The sequence below is a fragment of the Neolamprologus brichardi genome, chromosome 1, assembly GCF_056152115.1.
Source record: "Neolamprologus brichardi isolate AB-2024 chromosome 1, ASM5615211v1, whole genome shotgun sequence".
NCBI classification, from domain to species: domain Eukaryota; kingdom Metazoa; phylum Chordata; class Actinopteri; order Cichliformes; family Cichlidae; genus Neolamprologus; species Neolamprologus brichardi.
The window spans coordinates 44,125,491-44,145,704 of NC_142104.1; the positions used below are offsets into that span (position 1 = coordinate 44,125,491).

General features: G+C 41.8%; 1 protein-coding gene across 2 annotated transcripts in view; it reads left to right on the top strand.

The window, feature by feature from the left end:
• The first annotated feature begins 9,069 nt into the window (after positions 1–9,069).
• Positions 9,070–20,214, top strand: part of adamts17 (ADAM metallopeptidase with thrombospondin type 1 motif, 17) — a 94,888-nt gene continuing 83,743 nt past the window's right edge. For both annotated transcript variants that reach the window (XM_087842988.1, XM_087842993.1), the window contains exons 1-2: positions 9,070–9,233; positions 9,520–9,869. In XM_087842988.1, coding sequence (XP_087699114.1) covers positions 9,179–9,233; positions 9,520–9,869 — 405 coding nt within the window. In that variant the 5' untranslated portion in view covers positions 9,070–9,178. The remainder of the gene's footprint in view (positions 9,234–9,519; positions 9,870–20,214) is intronic.

Sequence of the window (20,214 nt, forward strand, 5' to 3'; positions counted from 1 at the left end):
ATCAGGAAGATAAATGAATGAGTTTGAATGAGTGGCACTTCACAGAGGCAATTACTTTGTGTTTAAAACATTTAGTCCCAAAAGTTGATGTGTGTAGTTCTCTGGTAGTGGGTCAAACAAATAAACTGAACTACACAATGATAGTCTAATACAGTGAAAATATAACAGATAACACCAAATCCCTTCTTACCCTCATTAAAACTGAAGTTTTGTGTAATCATACGTGCATTTAGATTTTTCTTCTCCATGAACAGACTTTCACTCGTCTGTTGTATTTATTGCTGGATTGTCTATCAGGAGTTTCAGCCCAAAGGAAAGCAAAACGTTTGGGCTTCAAATTTTATCACAAAATTATTTTGCCAGTGGTGGTCAAAACGTCTGCGCTTAAATCTTTCAATCCCCCTTCCTCTCACAAACACACTCTCACACATTTCCCTTTTAAGGTTTGACAAATTGACACACTCAAACAGAGAGCCTTTTCTTAATGATGAACTGAAAACAAAGTGAAGTTTATCTCTCTTGTCACTGTTTACACGGTTTCCCTGTCAGATGGATCCCTTTGTCAAGTCTGTGTCTCTGTGTTTTGCTTCCTGTTTTACTTTGACAGTCTGTGTCCTGTGTCAAATGTCTTCTGCTTTATTTCCTTTGTCTCGTCAAATTAGCCCCAGCTGTGCTTACCTCCTGTTTTCCATTCCCCTGTTACTCCCTGGTGTATTTAAGCCCTGCGTCTTCTGCCGTTTGTTGCTTGTTCGTCTGTGTTTTATCCATGTTATATGTCTCCTCTCAGGTTTTTGGCTGTATTACTTTCTGTAACTTCGTTTTGGGACGTTCTGCTTCTGTTTGTATCTCATCCACTGTAAATAAAGCTCCCTCAGATAAAGTCAGTGCCTTCAGTTGGTCCTTTTTTCACCACTCTGACATTCATGCTCATGATGAGTGTATTTAAACTTTTGATCACAACTATAAGTTGTTGTCTCTGCAAACACATGTTTCCATTAGTCTTAACTTTCAGTCTAACAGGCAGAAATACCTTCCTGATTTCTCTCATTGTGAAATAACGATCAGAACAGCAGCTCCCTGCACACAAACATGTGCAGAAGCATGTGTTGTTTGCAGAGATGCTGATGTGAAGATAATATTTCATATGAATCTCATAACAATAAAAATAATAACTTTACTGCATTAAAGGGAATACAAACAAAACAATAACTTGATAGTGAGCTGCTGCATTCATACTGACCACTGCTGATTTCTAGCATCCTGTTTCCCCGTCATGTTTTTTCAACAATCACTACGATAGCGACCTCGTCTCCTGTGCATTACGTTCAGTTTCTCTTCCCTTTGTCGCATTAGATAGATTTAGCTCAATTGTGTTTCCCCAGGTGTCTCTACTTTGTAGTCATTTTCTGTTGTGTATTTAAATCCTCAGTTTTTTTCTTCTTCATGTCCTCCTCTTTGTTTTTCTTTTTTTGTTTTGACCTGCGTTGATTATTTTCTACTCAGTTTATACCCCCCTTAATTTGAGTCCTGCATTTGGGTCCAACTCCTGCCTGCACAGTCCTGAGAGAAGGATCCCAAAGGACCCAGCAGACTCAGGTTTGCTAGAGTACAGTGAGGAACTAGGTGAGGACACAAGTCTATCTCACTGCAGCAGCAAGTGTCCTCCTGCCTCCTTTCTGGCGAAATTATAGGTTGAAGAAGAGGAGCCTGCTTCCTCTGTTTCTGCTGCCCCAGTTTCATTGGCTCCATCTTCCCAACAGAAGCAATGTTCTTGCCCCCGGTATACAAAATTGGACCCAAAAGCACACTTAAAACACTGTAAACTTTGAATTTAGTCTTTTATTTAACACAGGGATTTCTAAAGCAAAGTAGAGAGCTAGTCTCACTGGACGGGGGGGCACTGCAAGGGAGAGGTGAGTTCATTACGGAGTTTTTGATGTGAGGAGTGATATTGTTCAAGGAAATAAGGCGAGGTTTTCTCACTTGTTGTTAGAGCGACGTGGACAGGATGGGGCGGGTGATTCTCGAGGTGCATGAGGGAAGCAATTTGTCTGATTTCTGATCTTTCCTTTCTAGAGCGGAGGTGAACTAAGGCGTGCAGGAAGGCAGGTACGCAAGGTTTCTGAGCGGCTCAGAGGGAAGTGCAGTAGCAAAGAGCAGGTGTGCTACAGGCAGGCAGCAAGCGTGAGGGGATCAGCATCAGAGGGGATCAGGTTCTTGGCTGAGATGAGCGACTGGTTGGAGCGTAAATGTAACACTAACGATCTGGCAGGGAGTGAAGCTCTGAGCTGGTTTTAAATACTGCCGTGCTGATTCTGTCAATGAACTGCAGGTGAGGTGGACCTGGAGTCTGAAGCTGGAGCTGAAGTCAGCGGCTGTGTCCGAATTCAGGGGAAGGATGCTCATAAGGACACTACCTACCTACGTCACAAGGTAGTGTCCTTAGACGGACGGGTAGTCACGAAGTGAGCGGCTGTGGACAGCCCCCTTTTTTTCTCCATAGAAACTTTATTGAACAAACAATGAGTATCCAACATAACAGACGGGCTGTGGACAGCCTCCTAGCCTTCAACTCCGCCCTTACTTGCGTGTTTTTCCGTCGCTAGCGCCACAGCGCGAAAACTTTAAAATGGACCCAGAAATGTTGCTCCGTTGTTTGGACAATTTTAATTCTCGAGGAGCTACAAAAACATTATCGTCGCCACCTTTTGAGCGCTCTTTGAATTCGGACATTGCCTCCAAATGTTGCATTGGCGCATCCTTCCCCTGAATTCGGACACGACTAACCCTCGCAGAGAGGTAGGACGCATTTGTCGCCACATTTTGAGCACTCTTTGAATTCGGACAGCCTTCGCCGCGTCGCTGTGACGTCATTTCCTCCAAATATGGCATTTTAAGCATCCTTCCCCTGAATTCGGACACAGCCAATTTCTCTCTTGTGAGAGAAATGGGAAAACTACTCCAGGAAAACCAAAACACATCCGATTATGACAGTAGGTGTTACCACTCTCAACTGCTTTCCAGCCTGTGCCTGCCTCCAATTGCATCAGCCAATGTCAGGTCTCCGTGACCCAATAGAAGTGTGAATGAAAAAGACTTGTGCCTCCATGGTCACTCTGAGCCTGACAGGATAAAGATGGGCTTTTATTTCTAGTTCTGGAGAAACAAAAACTGTTCTGTGTGATGCTATCCCAGCTGAGGTAATGACTATGATTTCTATTTTTGAAACCAACAATATTGTGCTTGCTTCTGAGTTTTTAGTTTCCAAGCCAGTCAGTGTCAGTGGGTTAGTCAGTGTCTTCTCTGTTCATGAGTCAGTTCACTTGAGAACTGAGAAAGATGTGTTTGAGCTGGCCAAATAATAAAGGTACAGATGTTTGTGCTACTGTTGCCACAAATAGAACACTACCTGGTGTTCTTGTGTCGACAGGTAATAAAAAGAATGTGGAAAGAATTGTGTTTTGTCTTCCCCAGCTGGCTCACTCTGATACTTTGCCCCAAGACTGCATATTCTGTTTCTGAGCTTACCCCATCAGGGACTTGTGCAGAGTCTATTCCCCAGCTGGGATTCCCAGTTAAATCTGGAGCATCGGTGGATCCCATGCCAGAAAAGCCACAGTCGTTGTCACCTGTAACGTTGGTTGCCCTACCGAGCAGCCATACCCTCAAGCGCCAGCTGGGTGTCCCACCAAGCAGCCCCAGTCTCTTATGTCTCCAGAAAATCGTATCTGTCCTGTGTTCCTAGAGTTTTTCATCCTGCCTGTTTAATCCACTTCTGAGCCCATAGGGCATGTGTCACCTAACCCTGTGGGTTCCCTCCTCTTTCTGTCATAGCCCCGCCATCGCTGCCAGGTCTCTAAGGGGCATGTCCTCTACGTATGTATGTGTATGAAAAAACAACAACAACAACAAAAAATGTTGTTGACCCATTAGCCCACTAGTGCGTTGACCCACCAGGCAAATGCCACATTACCATCCCATTCCTGGCTTCATGGATAGATAAAGCTGGGTATCATCTACATATGCATCATCAGGGCGAGCCAGGGATGTCCCTGCAATAACTTAGAGCAAACTCTAAGTTATTGCAGAGATTACTCCACTGTAAGTGGCAGCAACTACCCAAACACAAAATTCTCTGTTTTCATGTTTGTGCATTAGATGGACGTGTGGAGTTTACAAAATTTGGCAGCTGTTTTATAATTATTCTCGATGATCAAGGTGATTGCAGGAGTCTGTGTTTTGGTGGAATTCATGAGGGAACCATAAATCCTATGACACTGGCTGAAAGAGGACAACACTGGTTACATTTTGATGCGTGTGTTATGCATGGAGCTCAAAAGGTTTGGGCATGAAACAAAAAAATTATTAGTAATTGTATTACATTGGCACACACAATTATCAAAATAATAATTTGGATAAATTATATACAGACATTTTCTAGTTGAGTTATTGCATTGAGACACTCAAACTTTCTTGTATGCTACTGATGATAAATTGTATCAGAAGCCAATAAGACCTGTCAGGTTGTATGAAGAGTGTAAGATTTGCTTATTAGAAGTGCTGGGTGCATGGTATATATCTGGAAACAAAAACACATGGAGACCAAGTGTTTAACCCTCTCAGGCTCAAATTAAATTTTTTGTTGCTAATGCACAACCAAGTCCTGCAGTGGTACTTCTGAGTAAAAAAACTCATAAAATATGTATGTGGGGTAATCAGGTTGTTAGTTTTTAACTGTTGCAAATCGGCAACGCCTGCCTCGAGAGGGTTAACAGTCATCACTGGAATTCTATTTTGATACATTAATACACTGACATCCTGTTCACACAGTAGTAACAGTCATAATTCAAGCTACTGTGGCAACCACATGATACAGAATTATGTATACTGATGAAAACTATCATTTTATACAAGCCCTGGAAAGCAACTTTAATACTTTAAGGTCAAATATAATTTGGTTAAAAATATTATAAAGTGAAACAAAATGTAGAGATTTTGTCAGTCACTACATGTCCATGAATGAGAGAACTAGATAGATATAATTTATTAGGTGGACATGTTAAACAAAAGCTTGTTTTGAAAATGTTCAATTTAACTTTTTATTGGCAAAGATAAGCACTGAAAACTTAACAGCATTACAAGAAGTGATTAAAAGAATAAAATGTAAAACAAGGTAAACAAAACAAACAAAAACAATGAACACAGCTCAGGCAGGACTGATCAACCTTCAGCTCTAACAAACCACAGACAACAGTTTCTTATAGAGGTGCGTTTGCATTGTTCCACTTTAAGTAGCAGCGTTAGACATTTAGCTTTTCATTGTTATGCTGAAATACTCGTTTTCACACGTCGAAGTGTATTTGTCTGGTATATTAACCAGGAAAACAATATGATGTAATGAACATGTTTTATTCACTGCTGGTATCACTGCGGTCCTTCATAGTCATTTCTAGTTCTACTTGGAGTGTTTTCATTTCATGCTCCTGTAGACTTCAACTTGTGTTCATGAAATTCATTAGCCAGCTTTTCATGGGTTGTGAGTCTTCAGTTCCTGTGAGCAGTGCTTGCAGACATCATAGCTGCTGAGGATGTGGAGGGTAAACTGCCTTGCAACTCTGTCCATTTGGCTTCCACCTACACACAAGAACAGTTTATATGATCAAATGAACAAATTAAATGAGACAGTTGTTGATGACCAACAATGAGAGAAAGGCTAAATCGGTGCATTAATATATTCAGTTCAGGTGTGCGTGATCCCTCGTCTGAACTCTCGATCTGATATGTTCTCCAAAGGTTGTTGGTTCTCCATTATTCCTGTCAACAACTCATCCAACTGCTCCGTCTGCTTATTTGCAGGTCCGCCAACACTATTTCTGCAACAGTCTTTTTTAAGTTTATTTGTATATTCTTCCACAAAACAACTTGATCTAAAGCAGCATTGTAAGTCTGAGCTAAAAAGATTTTTCCCGTATTAGTATTCTGGAATGTGGCAAGGTGCTAGAGATCGCAATTGTCTATCCAGGCTAGTTGTCCTGACCCGAGCGAGTGTCCAGCGTTTTTCTGGTTTGGCTCTGCTTTTCTTGTGTCCACCCATTGGAGCAGACCCTGGTTCCACACCTGCATCTCTACCCGTCGTCCATCAGCAACAATCAGCGTTTGTCAGCACGGTTGTAACTACATGGTGCTTGTTATACAAGTGTTGCCTTGTACCCACTCCTGTGTCTTTATGCCTCTCAACTTACCTGTAACTCAGTCCTCTGGATGCTGGTCACTAGTTATGTTATGTCTGACATGTGTGTGTGTGTGTGTGTGTGTGTCCATCTATAGATAGATAGAAAGCTTAATGTGGGTATTCTGTAATTCGTACATCATACATTTACATATCTGGTATGTAGCACACATGTAACACCACAGCAGGGCTGCTGTACATTGAATAACCAACAGATGTCAGTACTTTCAAATGAGCTGTTAAAAAGGGCTTCGTGGGATCTGCCTTTTGGCAAAGCAATTGGCTGGAAAGATTAGACACATTCCTCATGCTAAACCTTCCAAGTAAGCTTGCAAAATCATTCTTTGGAAACTCAGCTGCTCCCACCTGCCTGCACTCCTGCTTGCTGCACCATCGCTGGACCTCTGGAAACAAAAGGTTGTAACTGCAAGCTCACTTACGTCGTCAGCCAGACGCTCACTCGGTCATACTCTCGCCTAGAGCAAACTCTCATCCACCTACAAGTAAGGCTTCATCATCCCAACTCTTACTTGCCTTCAGTCATCCTCACAGAATTAACTATTCTCTCCCTCTGTTCCAGTTGCTTCCTCAATGGGGACTCTCACCACCACACCTACAGTTCATGTCACTAATTTGAATAAGGCTTCGTTTAAATCACAACCTAACTGTCCGTTGAGTCTGCTCTTGGGTCCACAGTTACAGTGTAGCAATAGATGACAGTATCCAGGGTCAGGGATCCATTTACTTTGTATCAAATAAATGTTTCAGAACCAATATTAATGTAAAGCCATTTCTGTTTTAATGTATTTTGAAAAGAGGTCTAAGTGATTAAAGTACTTATTGTGCATCTGGAATCTAATGTGGACTGGACCATTATTTACATGATCAATACCATGTTGTGTTTAAAAGCCTTAAAACTAAAAACTGAGCTGTTATATCACTGATTAATAAGGGAATGTATCAAGGGAGCTAAGGGCTATTTCACCACTGATTTCTATATCGCTGGACTTCTTTCAGTAATCATAATTAGCAGTGTTGGGAAGGTTACTTTTAAAATGTATTCCATTACAGATTACAGATTACATGCCCCAAAATGTATTCTGTAACGTATTCCGTTACGTTACTCAATGAGAGTAACGTATTCTGAATACTTTGGATTACTTAATATATTATCATGCTGTTTACAACTACATGAATGTACTATTGCTGTGATTTATTACTGTTACTGAAGGTCCGCGGCTCCGAACCGTAGTAAAGGGACCTCTGGCTAATACGGTGGGTTCTGTGTCGGCTCGTAGCCGAAAACTAGCTTTACTTTGTTGTCTGGGTCAACTTTGCTAGCAGAGACAGAGAGAGGCGTTGAAAGGCTGCTCCAACAGAACTTATTGTTTCAGAGGAAAACACGAACACGGTGTACAGTCGAGTCTTAATAGCTTACTTACAGCTGGGCTCATCAGGCACTCTTCTTGGCTGCAGTGGTTATTATTATATTTACATGCTTCCAGCTCCCGTTTCTGCTCGATGACAGCTCGTACTTTTCCTTTTTCTCCCTCCCTCGCTCACGGACACATAACGAGTATGGCAGTCCATTCTCCCTGCAACACGGACTACACTGCCCATGATGCTACATTCTTTAGAGCTATACCTGTAGCATTCTGCCTATTAGCTTAGCACAACAACAACAAAAAGGCCTCTCTCACCCAGGAAACACGCAGAGAGAGAGCGTCACCCTGTAACCATGGCAACCGTGACGCTGCCGCCTGGAACAACAGAACGTAGCTGTCAAACAAAACCCAAACAGTCCTGACCCGCCACAATATGAAACAGGGAAGTACCGCCGTGTAATCCATTTATTTCAACAAAGTAACTGTATTCTAAATACCACCTTTTTAAACGGTAACTGTAACGGAATACAGTTACTCATATTTTGTATTTTAAATACGTAACGGCGGTACATGTATTCCGTTACTCCCCAACACTGATAATTAGTAACAACTAATCATTCAAAAGAATGCAGGTTAAAGGGATTTCCATATGAACAGACTCAAGGGCATATTTTATATACAGCAAATGCAACAAATGAAGCAACTACCTGCACTGTTCTCACACATATAGGACATCATACAGATGCTGTGTTAGGAGGCCAGCAGGCTAAAGACTGTTTAGTGTTCAATTCTTGATGGGTAACTTCTACAAAACTTTAGAGCTGGAGTGCATCTGTTGAATCATTTAATTTTGTGTGTTGATTATATAGGTTGCCTCCTCATGGGGCAGCTGTGACTTAGGAGATAGAGTAGGTCATCTAATCCAGAGAGTGGTGCTTCAATCCTTGGCTCCTCCAGACTGCAATTCAAAGTATCTTTTGTGCATGTGTGACTGTCAGATGAGGCTCGAAATAAAACGTTTTTTGAGAGCACAATTAGAATATAAAAAACTATTTAAGTATAATTTATGCAGTTACTCCTAAAAACTCTGGTTTATGTAGTTTTAAAAATGATCTCCTTTTTATTTGTATTTTTACTGTTCAACAATCACATTTTTCCTAAGTTGCTACTCTTTCGTTTGTTCATCCCGTCTATGCAAAGTTTTCTCCTAAAAATGAAAAGCAGAATACAAAAACCTTTGACAATTATCAGCAATTCTCCCCACTTGAAACCACGTGTAGGGTTTCAACCCACGACACTTTCCAACAGCTTTGCCGGCCAATGAGAATAGAGAGATTTCTCGGCCTCGGTCGCCTTAAGCTTTAACGGACCCAATCTCACGCGAGTGGAGGCGGACTCCAGCTGTGTGGGCGTGTCCTGCGCTGCAAAGTAATTCCAGCCTGAGTTACTGAAGCTTCTCCTACTTTGGAAAAGTAGAGTTTCCGACCTATGCCTCGCTAAGCGCTTCAGTTTCCTCAAAATAAAGCACTTTTAGTTTTTCCTTCTGCGCTGCTTTGTTTTTATCATGGTTAACAGCCATGTTGTCCATCTGCTCTTTCTGCTCTGCATCGGATTTACTGGTAAGTACAACAGCTCTTACGCATGAACTCATTGCCTTGTACGACGGCTGACACAGGGCAGCTGAAGAAATGTCTTTCTGCAGTTAAACATCCAAATGTTTCTCACCTGTTACTCGCATTCTGTTACGAATAGTCGAAGGCTTTAGATTCTTGAGCTCCACAAACTGAGCTCGGGTGTTGAACATGTGTGCTAAGAGTCAGGGAGCACCGGAGCAGACTGTTTCCTCACTCAGACTATTTTTGTCCAATGTGGTCGCTGTTTGATGGAGGCTGTCTCTATCCACAGCCCAGTCTGAGCTGGAGACAGATGAAGTAATTCCCAGGCTGCTGCATGGCCAGGAGGCGCACCTATCCGACCACACTGCCCGCACCCTGCAGCGCCGCGGTCAGCGCTCCCTGGAAGGACGCTCGGAAGCAGAAAACATCATCGTCTTACTGCCCGCTTTCGGAAGCAACCTGCATTTAAATCTAACGCGGGACAGCACGTTTCTGTCCAAGGACTTTGTAGTGGAGGAGAGGTACACGGGGAAAAGCGCTGTGGTGAACAGCTTATCCACGAAGCAGCTATGCTTTTATTCTGGAGCCATCATTAACCACACAGACTCTCTGGCATCAGTTAGCACCTGCGGTGGTCTGGTAAATGTGTGCAGTTTCTCTTTGTGTGTGTGTGTGTGTGTGTGTGTGTGGACTTGTTAATAGGTGTCCTATGATTCAGTTCAAGCAGTTGGGGTCATATTATTCATTTTCATAAAACTGAAGACTACGTTACAGCAAACTGTGGGACTTCAGTCGACTAGTGAAGCACCTCTGAAGCATGATTTTGTAACAACTGCTAATCTCTTAAACCCCACTGACCTGATGCTGGATCAGTCAGTTCAAAGTCGCACACTGCAGCTTGATGCTAACTGCATATTAAGGGCTTGGCTAAACACTGTAATTCAAGTTCCACTCAGCAGGTCTCAGCTGCATCTCCTCAGTGAGTCAAAGATTAGCAACTTCCACTGTGAAACATATCTGTAAGCTGAGCGAGCAGGCCGGGAGTTAAGACTTTGTGTTTCTTTCATGCTCTGTGTGTGTTGAGTGGTGCTACGTAATCACTTTGTCCACATGTTGATTAGTGACAGAGGAATGAGGCGATTGCTTCAGTCTTAAAGTATTGCAAGGAAAATCCTGCCGAACTACAAAATACTGGATTTTAAATAGTCAAATCTGTTAATTGAGATCAGTCGTTTGCCAACATCCATCGGAAACGTTCACTTTAAAATGTTTTGAGTCACTTACTTTTACTAGCTATAGCAGTCTGATCTCTGAGGCACTCGTGGAGGAATGGGGTGGGGTTAGTGTTTGGTATTTTGATAATACTCTTATGTAATGGGACTGTGCAGGTAGGGGTCCGGGTTCAGCCCTGGACTCCTGGATTCAACAGCCTGAGGTCAGTTCTTTATTTTCTCTGTATAGCCTTAGTAGCCACATTAAACCCACCTACACCGAATGAGAAGATCTTTGTCCAGCAGTGAACAGACACGTAGTGTGTTCATATGGAAAAACAGAGACTTTGGCAGCTGCAATACATGAACTTCCAGCCTCACATCCTCCTGTGTTAGCTTATTGTGTGATTCTAAATCGGTCAGTAAGACCAGAAACACGTTACTCACTGTAAATGTGTGCTCACATTCACATTACATTACATCTGACTTACAAGCAAACCAACCCTAAATGGGTTACCTGAGGGGATGATGACACAATATCACTTCAAAGTTAAATTTTTCCAGGACAAGCAGCTGGACGAAGGTTGGAGAACAGGTTAAAATTCCCATTAAAGACGCCACAGTTCAGTTAGCACTGCTTTTACTACTGGAAGAAATTATGTTCCAAAGTAATAACACAAAAGTTGTAAGCAACAAAGCAGAAATGCAATCTGCATGAAAATGTTTCAGTTGCTTGTCCAGTGTTTATAAATGTATTGCAAACTTCATCCATGATTAGTGTTTTGTGGAAATTGGATAAAAACTACCGGCTGACTCCACAGGGGGACTGTGAATGGTTTGCATTTGTACAGCGCTTTACACATTCACACACTGGTGATGGCAGCTACATTGTAGCCACAGCTGCCCTGGGGCGCACTGACAGAGGCTGCCGGACACTGGCGCCACCAGTAGGCAAACATGGGGTTAGTATCTTGTAATACACCCCTGCCAGGTTCCCAGTTTATGGTGTGGCTAACAAATAGAAGAAGTGAGCTGGTAAATTACAACCAACGACCCTTTTGTGCTGTTAGGTGAGAGTGCTAACCACTGCCCACTGTGCTGAGAGAAAGAGAAACAAAAATGTATTTATTTCTAAATTGGGACCCATGGCAGTGGATGTTAACCATGTCAAGCTCTGGGACACGTGTCAGTTCCACTTTACTGTGTATATGTGTATGTGAGATGGCCTGGCCTACACACACGTGCACAGTTGATTTAACCATGTTGCTCAGTTGATCTGGTAGTTCAACTGTTTGTGGTTGGATACATTCCATAAGAGTGCGAGCCCACTTTGCCCTGTGCGACCAAGAAGCATAAATGAGACTGATATCTGCAGCCGTCTGTTAGGTCTGCTTGGATTATTGTTTGCTGCGTTTCTTTCTTCTATTTTTTTAAACATGTATTCAAAATTCATCAGTGCAGAGTAGACAGGATGGAGGGCAAGGGAAGACCGAGCAAAAGGCCACAGATCGCACTCAAACCCCGGCTGCTGCTTTCTAGCAATAAGGCATATGGGCACACGTTTGACCAGTGACCTAAACTGGTTCCCTGTTTGCAGTATGTTTGTTCTGTATTTGCAGTAAAGATGAGTTTGTTCCTTTGGTGTGTGACACTTGTTGAAATCAGATCATCCCACATAACTTGGATAAAGCATTACTTGGGTGATCAAATCTCCTTCAAATATTCCAGGACAAGGAAGAAGTGGGAAGGTGTTTTGATGAGAATTAAGGTTTACTTGAAGTTTGGCTGCAGGTCCCTGCCTGCTTTCAGTTGGATTTTTTTCTGACTCACTGACTACTGGGGCTTTTGTGGACCTGTCCAGTCCTTCTTGTTCATCCAGACCTTCCTCACTGGCTGATGAAGACTCCTCTCCCTAGACATTGAATTACAAAACAGTTCCTGGTTGTTGGTGATTCGTAACTGTTGTGAATCCAGACCCTTGGCCAAAGAATTTCAAGTCAAGCAGACTCAAAGTGTACAGTTGGATAAAATGTCATCCTCCTGGGTCGAAGTTACAAAGTGTAGAAATAAAAATAAAATTTCTTAGTGCCGATTTAAAAGAACAAAAAACAAAACTAATTAATCTCACAATTTTTCTGTAATTAATCGCAATTACTTGACCAATAGCCTGCTTGCAATTACATTTTTTCAACTTTATATTTAAGCTTGTAACAGACATTTATGCAACATAATGAATAGAGGTGGGAATCACCATACATCCCACGATACGATATTATTGCAATTTTTAAAAATATTTTGCGATATTCAGATTCTGTACATAAAGGTAAACTTTATCAATATTCATTTTCTCTAATATCAAAGTCTCACACTCAGTCTTTCTCTCATTTCAGTTTGATTGTTGACAAACTGAACGGTTTGTATTACAGTCTAGTCCAACTTAACTGAATCAACCATCTGGTACAATTATAGCTATTCTGAACTATGCAGTTTATGAAAACTATGCAGCCCCTTCAGCAACTGAAGAATTTGAAAGTAAATTAAAACAAAATATAATTTTACATTAAATAAAAAAGTTTTAAACTTAATTAAAATAAAACATGTCTTAAATTAAAATAAGTAAACTGTCATGTTTATTGCTGCCAAAAACAAGTTAAACACATTTGGACAGTGAAGGAATGTCAGGATTCTTGCTCAGAAAAAGGATCAACATGCTCTGAAGTCAGAGCACAAAAACCTTTTTGTAACAAAATATCAATTTCTGCTGTCCCTGTATCCATACATTATTAGCAAACAAAATATCACCATGCTACACAGTATCCATTTTCCCCCACCCCTAATAATGAAGCAGAATAAACACAAAGAATGTTAAATGCTTAAATTCAAAGAGAATTTGAATAGTTTCAGTCTTTTAACACAGCTTCTCTCCTGTGAAATACAACTTTTTAAAAAACCCTATATACTAATAGGTAAGTATACACTCATATATAATATATATTAGTGCTGTCAAACAGTTAAAATATTTAATCAGATTCATCACAGGGTTACTGTGGATTCATTTTGATTAATCACAATTAAATATCATTTATTTTTATTCTATATTAATCGCATTTCATTTTGCGTGAGCAAACAGAAAAAAGGAAAATATACGAACTTAACATGTTTATTGAACATCTTAAACCTTCATGTAAACAAAAAACTCTGTAAACATTTATCCTCTCTCTCTGTCACTCTTGGAGAGGCTTCAAGTCCTTGAAACGAGGAACCAAAGCGATGTAAAGCGCCTGTTCTCAACGACATTAACAGGTCTGCAGTTTGTTGCAATCCACTTGGCATCAATCAATATGTCCGAGGTCGACTTACTGAGGCCTCGATGCTCCGTCAGTGGTTTGTTGCAAGCTGGGTGACACGTTAGCCAAAGTGCTAGCAGCATCCTGACTAACGTAGGCTTCGCTTCAATGTGATATTTTAAGCTGGAAGTGCTTCGGTGAAAAGAAAATTCCTTCTTGCACAATGTGCAAAATACTTTATGTCGGTCGACTGTTCCATCTTGTTATTTATTAATACTGAAATTTCCCATCGAGAGCGCCAATGTGTGTTTATCATCCTCCATATTGAGTTGATTGGTTCAGCTGCCCGACACTTCCAGATCAACAGCCCATTTGCACATGTGCGAGGGTAACTCTACTTGGACAAACTGCTCGAAATGCGTTAACAGAAACATTTCAGGGATTTTGAGTCATTCTGCAGCAATATATTAAAAAACAGTTTTATTGATTTAAAAACACACTATATTGGATTCATATCGGAATCCAGATTTCTCCAATTTATCCAAATTTCTGATATCGGTATCGGACATAAAGAAGTGGTATCGTGCCATCTCTAATTTTGAGTCATTCTGCACTCCAGATGCGTTAATTGCGTTTAAAAAATGTAGTGGATTAATTTGTGTTAACGCATTAATTTTGACAGCACTAAAAATTTCAAATACAACAATACAGAACTAAGATAAACTAAGAATAAGTACAGCAGTATTGTAATTGAATAGAAATAGAATAAAAAATAGAAAAATGAGAATAAATAAACACAAGAGTGGAACAGTGTAATATGGAATAGTGCAAGTATTGGAAGTGACAGGAGAGTGTTTTATGTGTGATGGAGGGCAGCATGGTGTTGGTATTGGCCAATCTGGCTGACCTGCTCCTGATGCTGCAGAGTCATCTTCCGGATGGAAGAGGAGTAAACAGTTGGTGGGAGAGGTGATGCGGGTCAGCCATGATGCTAATGGCTTTACAAATTCAGTGTGAGGTGTAAATTCCCTGTAGACTGGGTAGAGAGCTGCCAATAATGCGCTCAGCAGGCCGCACAGTCCTCTGGGGCTCTGTGGTTGGACGCGTTTCAGTTTCCATACCAGACTGTGATAACGCTGGTTAAGACGCTCTCTATGGCGCCTTTGTAGAAGGTGTTAAGGATAAGGATGGGTTTGGGGAGGTGCACCTTCAGTCGCTTTTTGCTTGAATTTCTTAATCCCCTGGGGTCTAGTGTATAATTGCCCATTTGTGACCTCTTTTGATTTTACCTTTGTCTGAAATTACAGTTACATTTTCATTTTGACATTCTGTGTTAACACAATCGATCTAAAAGTACACGAAAAATATCAAATTTAAATTACTTATGAAGTTTTTTTTACTGTGAAAACCACAAACATGTTTCTGTTTACATTTTCACAACTTGAAATGCAAATATAAACAATTAGGCGTCACAATAAGATCCAAAAAATAGTTTCTCTGCATCACAAAACAGGGTTTGCATTGCAATCTGCCATTGGTCACTTTTTGGCTAGCAGCTGTGACATTCACTAGTGCCCTTTTTGTTCTGACTTCACACTAATTAACATAAATGCGACACTATATACTCCAAACACGCTAAATGTCACAAATCTCTCACATCTCAAAACTCTCTCGCTGCCGTCACTCCAAAACTTTTCTCTCTTCCTAAACAACTAAACGCCACATGTTGGCATGTAATATTTTTGATTGGTTGAAATTTGTAATTTTGTTTTACACCAATAGGAAAGAAATGTCATGGATTTTTTTTCTTTTCTTAGAAAATGCAATTTCTACTGTATCTTGCCACACTAAACCTGATATTTATTTGTCTTGTTTTACATGAGCTATCAACACAATTTAAAAACTGTTGTGTACATAGTTTCAACTCTGCACTTTCAGCACAAGTTGAAATGGAAACTCAGTGTGGGTGCATCTTGTTGCTATGTCATCTTGAATGGGTCATATGATTTGGGTGTGTCCGTTGATCCCAGAGGGTAAATCTAGTTAATCATGCTCCGATAGCTTTCAGAGGCACTCCTTTGGGTGAGGTTGGTCAGAGGGCTGGTCAGCTCCACGAAATTTGGGATGAACCTACAGAAGTAATCAGCCAAGAACCGCTGCATCTCATTTTCTTTTTGGTCTTGGGATGAGAACAGGATGCAACAGCTGGAGTCTTCTCCATCTGCATCTGCACACTTCTGTGGGTTGGTGGTGAACCCCTGCAGCACTGCGGCATCTCGCTGCATATGCTTCGCCCAGGTGTCACTGCAGATCATGACATCATCCAGGTACACAGCAGCATGTTGATGCAGCTCTCCATCAGACACTAGACAGAACTGGTAAAAACAAGCGGTGGAGAAAGCAAATTTTCTTGTAGACTTTGGAGTCAAGGGAATCTGCTACTAGCCAATGATCAAGCAAAAAAAAAAATACAATAGCAAGGTGATTAATACAAGGATTTAGTACAACTGCATGTATATCTGATAAAGCTTAAGTTGGATCATATACACATTTGACGTGATGTGTCACTAATAAAGAGGAAAACCTTTTAGTAATGGCTAAAGTCTGGGTCAACAAGACTGAAGGTATCTTGCTGCTCAGCAGAGCTTTTGTGTGATTTATGCATGAATGCTGGTCCAGTGTATATATAGACTGCATCCAGCTCAAAGCCAGTGAGAACTCGAAGAGTTATATCGGCAATGGAATCGAATTTCCATCCATAACTCCAAGGCTGTCTCCTCGACAATAAGCTCTTCCCGGCAGTGCTGGCTGTGGAAATTGCTGAGGTCTAATCTGGGTATGGTGGTCTTGGTTGTTTTGAGGTATGCTGCAGCACCGATGGCCTTGGTTGAAGCATCTGAGAAGGTACAACTCTGGTCCAGTGAGTAGAACATTGTTCAGAGAGATGCCGCTGTTTTGTGCGAGTCAAAGGCTACGTTCACACTGCAGGCGAAAGCGCATCTAATCCGATTTTTTTGACCCTCTGCGACCCATATCCGATCATGGTGTGACAGTGTGAACGGCACAAATCCGATATTTTCAAATCTGATCTGGGTCACTTTCGTATGTGGTCCTGAATCCGATACATATCTGATGTTTTAGAAAGCTGCTGTTTGACGGTCATGTCGCATTAAATCCGTCACTGACACAAGACAGACGCCAACTATCAGCGCCGGAGAAGACATCGTGAACGCTTCCTGTCCATCCAGTGAAACTGTTGGGAAGACAACGTTGGAGAAACGTGAACATTTTATTTGTACTGTATAATCTGCAGATTCTGACAGAAATCTGCAACTATCCTTTGAAGCAGCGCTCCTCTAAAACAGCAATAAGGATCATTATTAGGTTATTTACATTATTATGTAAATAACTTTATAACTTAAAGCAAAAATTGGGAAACGTGAAGTCCGAAGTCTTTATATTAAGGTCATCAGTCAAACAATACTGTTGCTCTGGGTCTAAACAGAGCGCGTTGTGTGTGACGTCTTCTTTTGTGCATGCGGCCGCTTTGAGCGTTCACACTAGAGCGCATTTGCTGTCACATTTTATTTGTAGTGTGAACGAGCAGACAAAAAAATCGGATTTGATCAAAAAATCTGAATTGAGCATCAAGACCTGCAGAGTGAACGTAGCCAAAAACTACTCTGATCTGGTCTGGCTTTCTCGGTTCATAGACCACGTGTTGGTAAATGCCAGCACTCTGTGGAGGTGAAGCTCTGCATGGTTGTCAAATACTGCATTAAAGCAACAAACTGCTCTTTCTTGCTTGGGTTGTGCTCTAGGGTGTATCTAAGAAAAGAAAGACAAGTCACAGCTTGCTCTCAATTGTTTGGCAGAGGTGGCCTTGGAGATTAAACGGAGGAAACTGTGTCCCTCAGCCTCCAACCTTCAGACAGAGCCCCCGAACAGCAGCCTAACAGTAGCAGAGGAGCTCAACAGCTGTTTGAGACCGCCCCTCCCTAGCACCTCCTGCCCCCCACCTCCACCCTACCTGGTACACTTCTCCTCTCCCTGCAGGAACATGAGGTGAGGAGAAGACAGAGCGGTGAAGCCCAGGAGAGCTGCCAGCCCCAGCAGCATCCCAGTAGTTGCGGTCGAAGCCTGCGTGCACCAACGGGCAGTGATCCTCACCTGCCTGTTCAACCTGTCTGACTCATGCCACTGTTCCCACCCGTCTGAAGGCCTCCACCATTATTCCCACCCCACAAAAGACTGCAATAGACAGCTTCGATGATTACAGACTACTATAGCCCTCATGCCTGTAGTCATGAAGTGTTTCGAGCAGATATGCGTCAGCACATCAGAGACTGCCTACCACCCTCTCTTGACACCCACACATTTGCTTACAGAGCAAATTGGTCCACGGAGGATGGCATCACCATCACCGTGTGGAGAAAAGGAAGAGCTACGTGAGAATGCTATTCATGGACTACAGCTCACAGTGTAGCTGTGTGGATGGGGAGGAGGCACAGTCCATTTATCAGTCTGACAGCTTGTGCAAGGTAATGGTCAGATTATTACCTGAAGACTAAAGCTATAAGCATAAATCCTTTCTTAAAAAAACGAGCCATGAACTAACTAAAAGTGAAACATGAACGAACAACTCACAAACTGTGTAAAATACCCAGAACCATGACATTATGGTCGTGTCCAAATTCATGGGCTGCATCCTCCTGAGGACCCGGCCTTCGCGGTCTACGTGGGCCGGGTCCTCAGAAGGTCGGGTAGGCCGGAAGTAAACGGCTGTGAAATTGGACGGTCGAGCCTTCTGATTAGCGTCACCGCTGTCTCGGTGGAGTTTAATAAACTCAGCCGTCTGCTCCTTGCTGTCTAAAATATAACAGGACACTGGAGTAAATTCTCGACCGTCTCACACTTCTGTTTAATCAGTTTTCTGTTTGACGTTTAGTCAGCTGTGTAAAAACCAAGGAGGAACCCACCCGAGGGATTAATAAAGTTTTATTTTATCTAATCTAATAACTTTAATCTCAGCCAAACCGATTTACTCACGAACAAACAAAACACTGAAAAAAGCCCAACAATAACATTTTAGGTTGTCTAAGTGACTTATATATTACGTTTAACCTGAGTAGCAAAAGCGATCTGAAAATGATGAGTTGGGCCGTTCTCGGCCGCATCAGTGACCCTCGAGCTCCTGGCTAGCTATCGAGCTGGTGGGTAGCAGACGTCTCCGAAAACGTCGAAGCACTTTTGCAAATATGCGATATCTTGATAAACCGAGCAAATATTTGATGTTTACACAGCTACTTTCTCACCTGAAAATATGTTAAAAGTTTATTTTGTGACCCAGAAAGATTAGTATGAGTAATTTTAAAACTTAGTAGCGGCCGCCATTGTTGGAAACTGGAGTTTGGCTGGGCCGCGCTATGAATTCTGGGATATGGTGGGCCACGAAGGACACACCCGACCCATCCTTCAAATTCGGGGAAAAGGAGGACGCATTTGTCGGCTGCATTCGGAGGAGTCTACGAATTTGGACAGCCTTCGGCGCGTCGCTGTGATGTAATCGGTCTACAAATGCGTCCTCAGGAGGAAGCAGCCCATGAATTTGGACACGACCAATGTCTACCCTTTTAAGCTTTGTTCTGGCATGTTCTTCAGTACAGAAATGGCAAAGAAAATGTTGGTTTTCCTTATTGAGATGCAACTTGACATTTTCATTAAAACTGGATTTGGTGATTATTTTTATGATTAGAAAATCAATGTATCCATGTTGTAGACAGTGGCACTTGCTAATAGCACCACTTTAGCTCTCTCTATCATCAGTTCTTTTATTTAAAAAAATCTAAATACTGATATGTGATTCTAATTGAAGATCATATAATCAGACTTATTTGGTTTTGGATTGATCAGGTTTTAGTTTATATTGTTTGATGTTGCTCTATCAAAGCCAGAGATCTTGACTCCAATGCCAAAAACTTTAATTTTGTCTAGTTTAGTTTAATATGCTCGTTTGGTCATTTGCTAGCTAATCAGAAACATCCAACCTTTCATGTATGGCATAGCCACTCACTTACATACTGGTAATATTAACATGAGGCAGAAGGTAGGTTATTAAAGTGCTACAAATCGACATGTAGTGACAAAGAATGGGAACTGAGAACCGGTTCTTGTAGAAAACCGATTCCCAGTAGTCCAATTCTTTGGTATTGTTTGCCTGCTTGTCGATCCCACTTATCAGTTCTTGCACTTCCACAGCAATCAGCTGATTTCAGTTCGCGTGTCAGAGGAGAAAAATAGCAACGCAGTCGAGAGCATGGAAACACAAAAGGACGAGATAAATGGCAAAGGGGAAAACTGCATCCAGGACAGAAACGGCCTCATTATGCTGCTAACACAACTTCGTTTATTTGGAAGCATCGGCCAAGACAGCATGCTAATGGTAAGCTAGCCATGAACCCAGAGCGAAAGCTGAGTGCAAGCCAA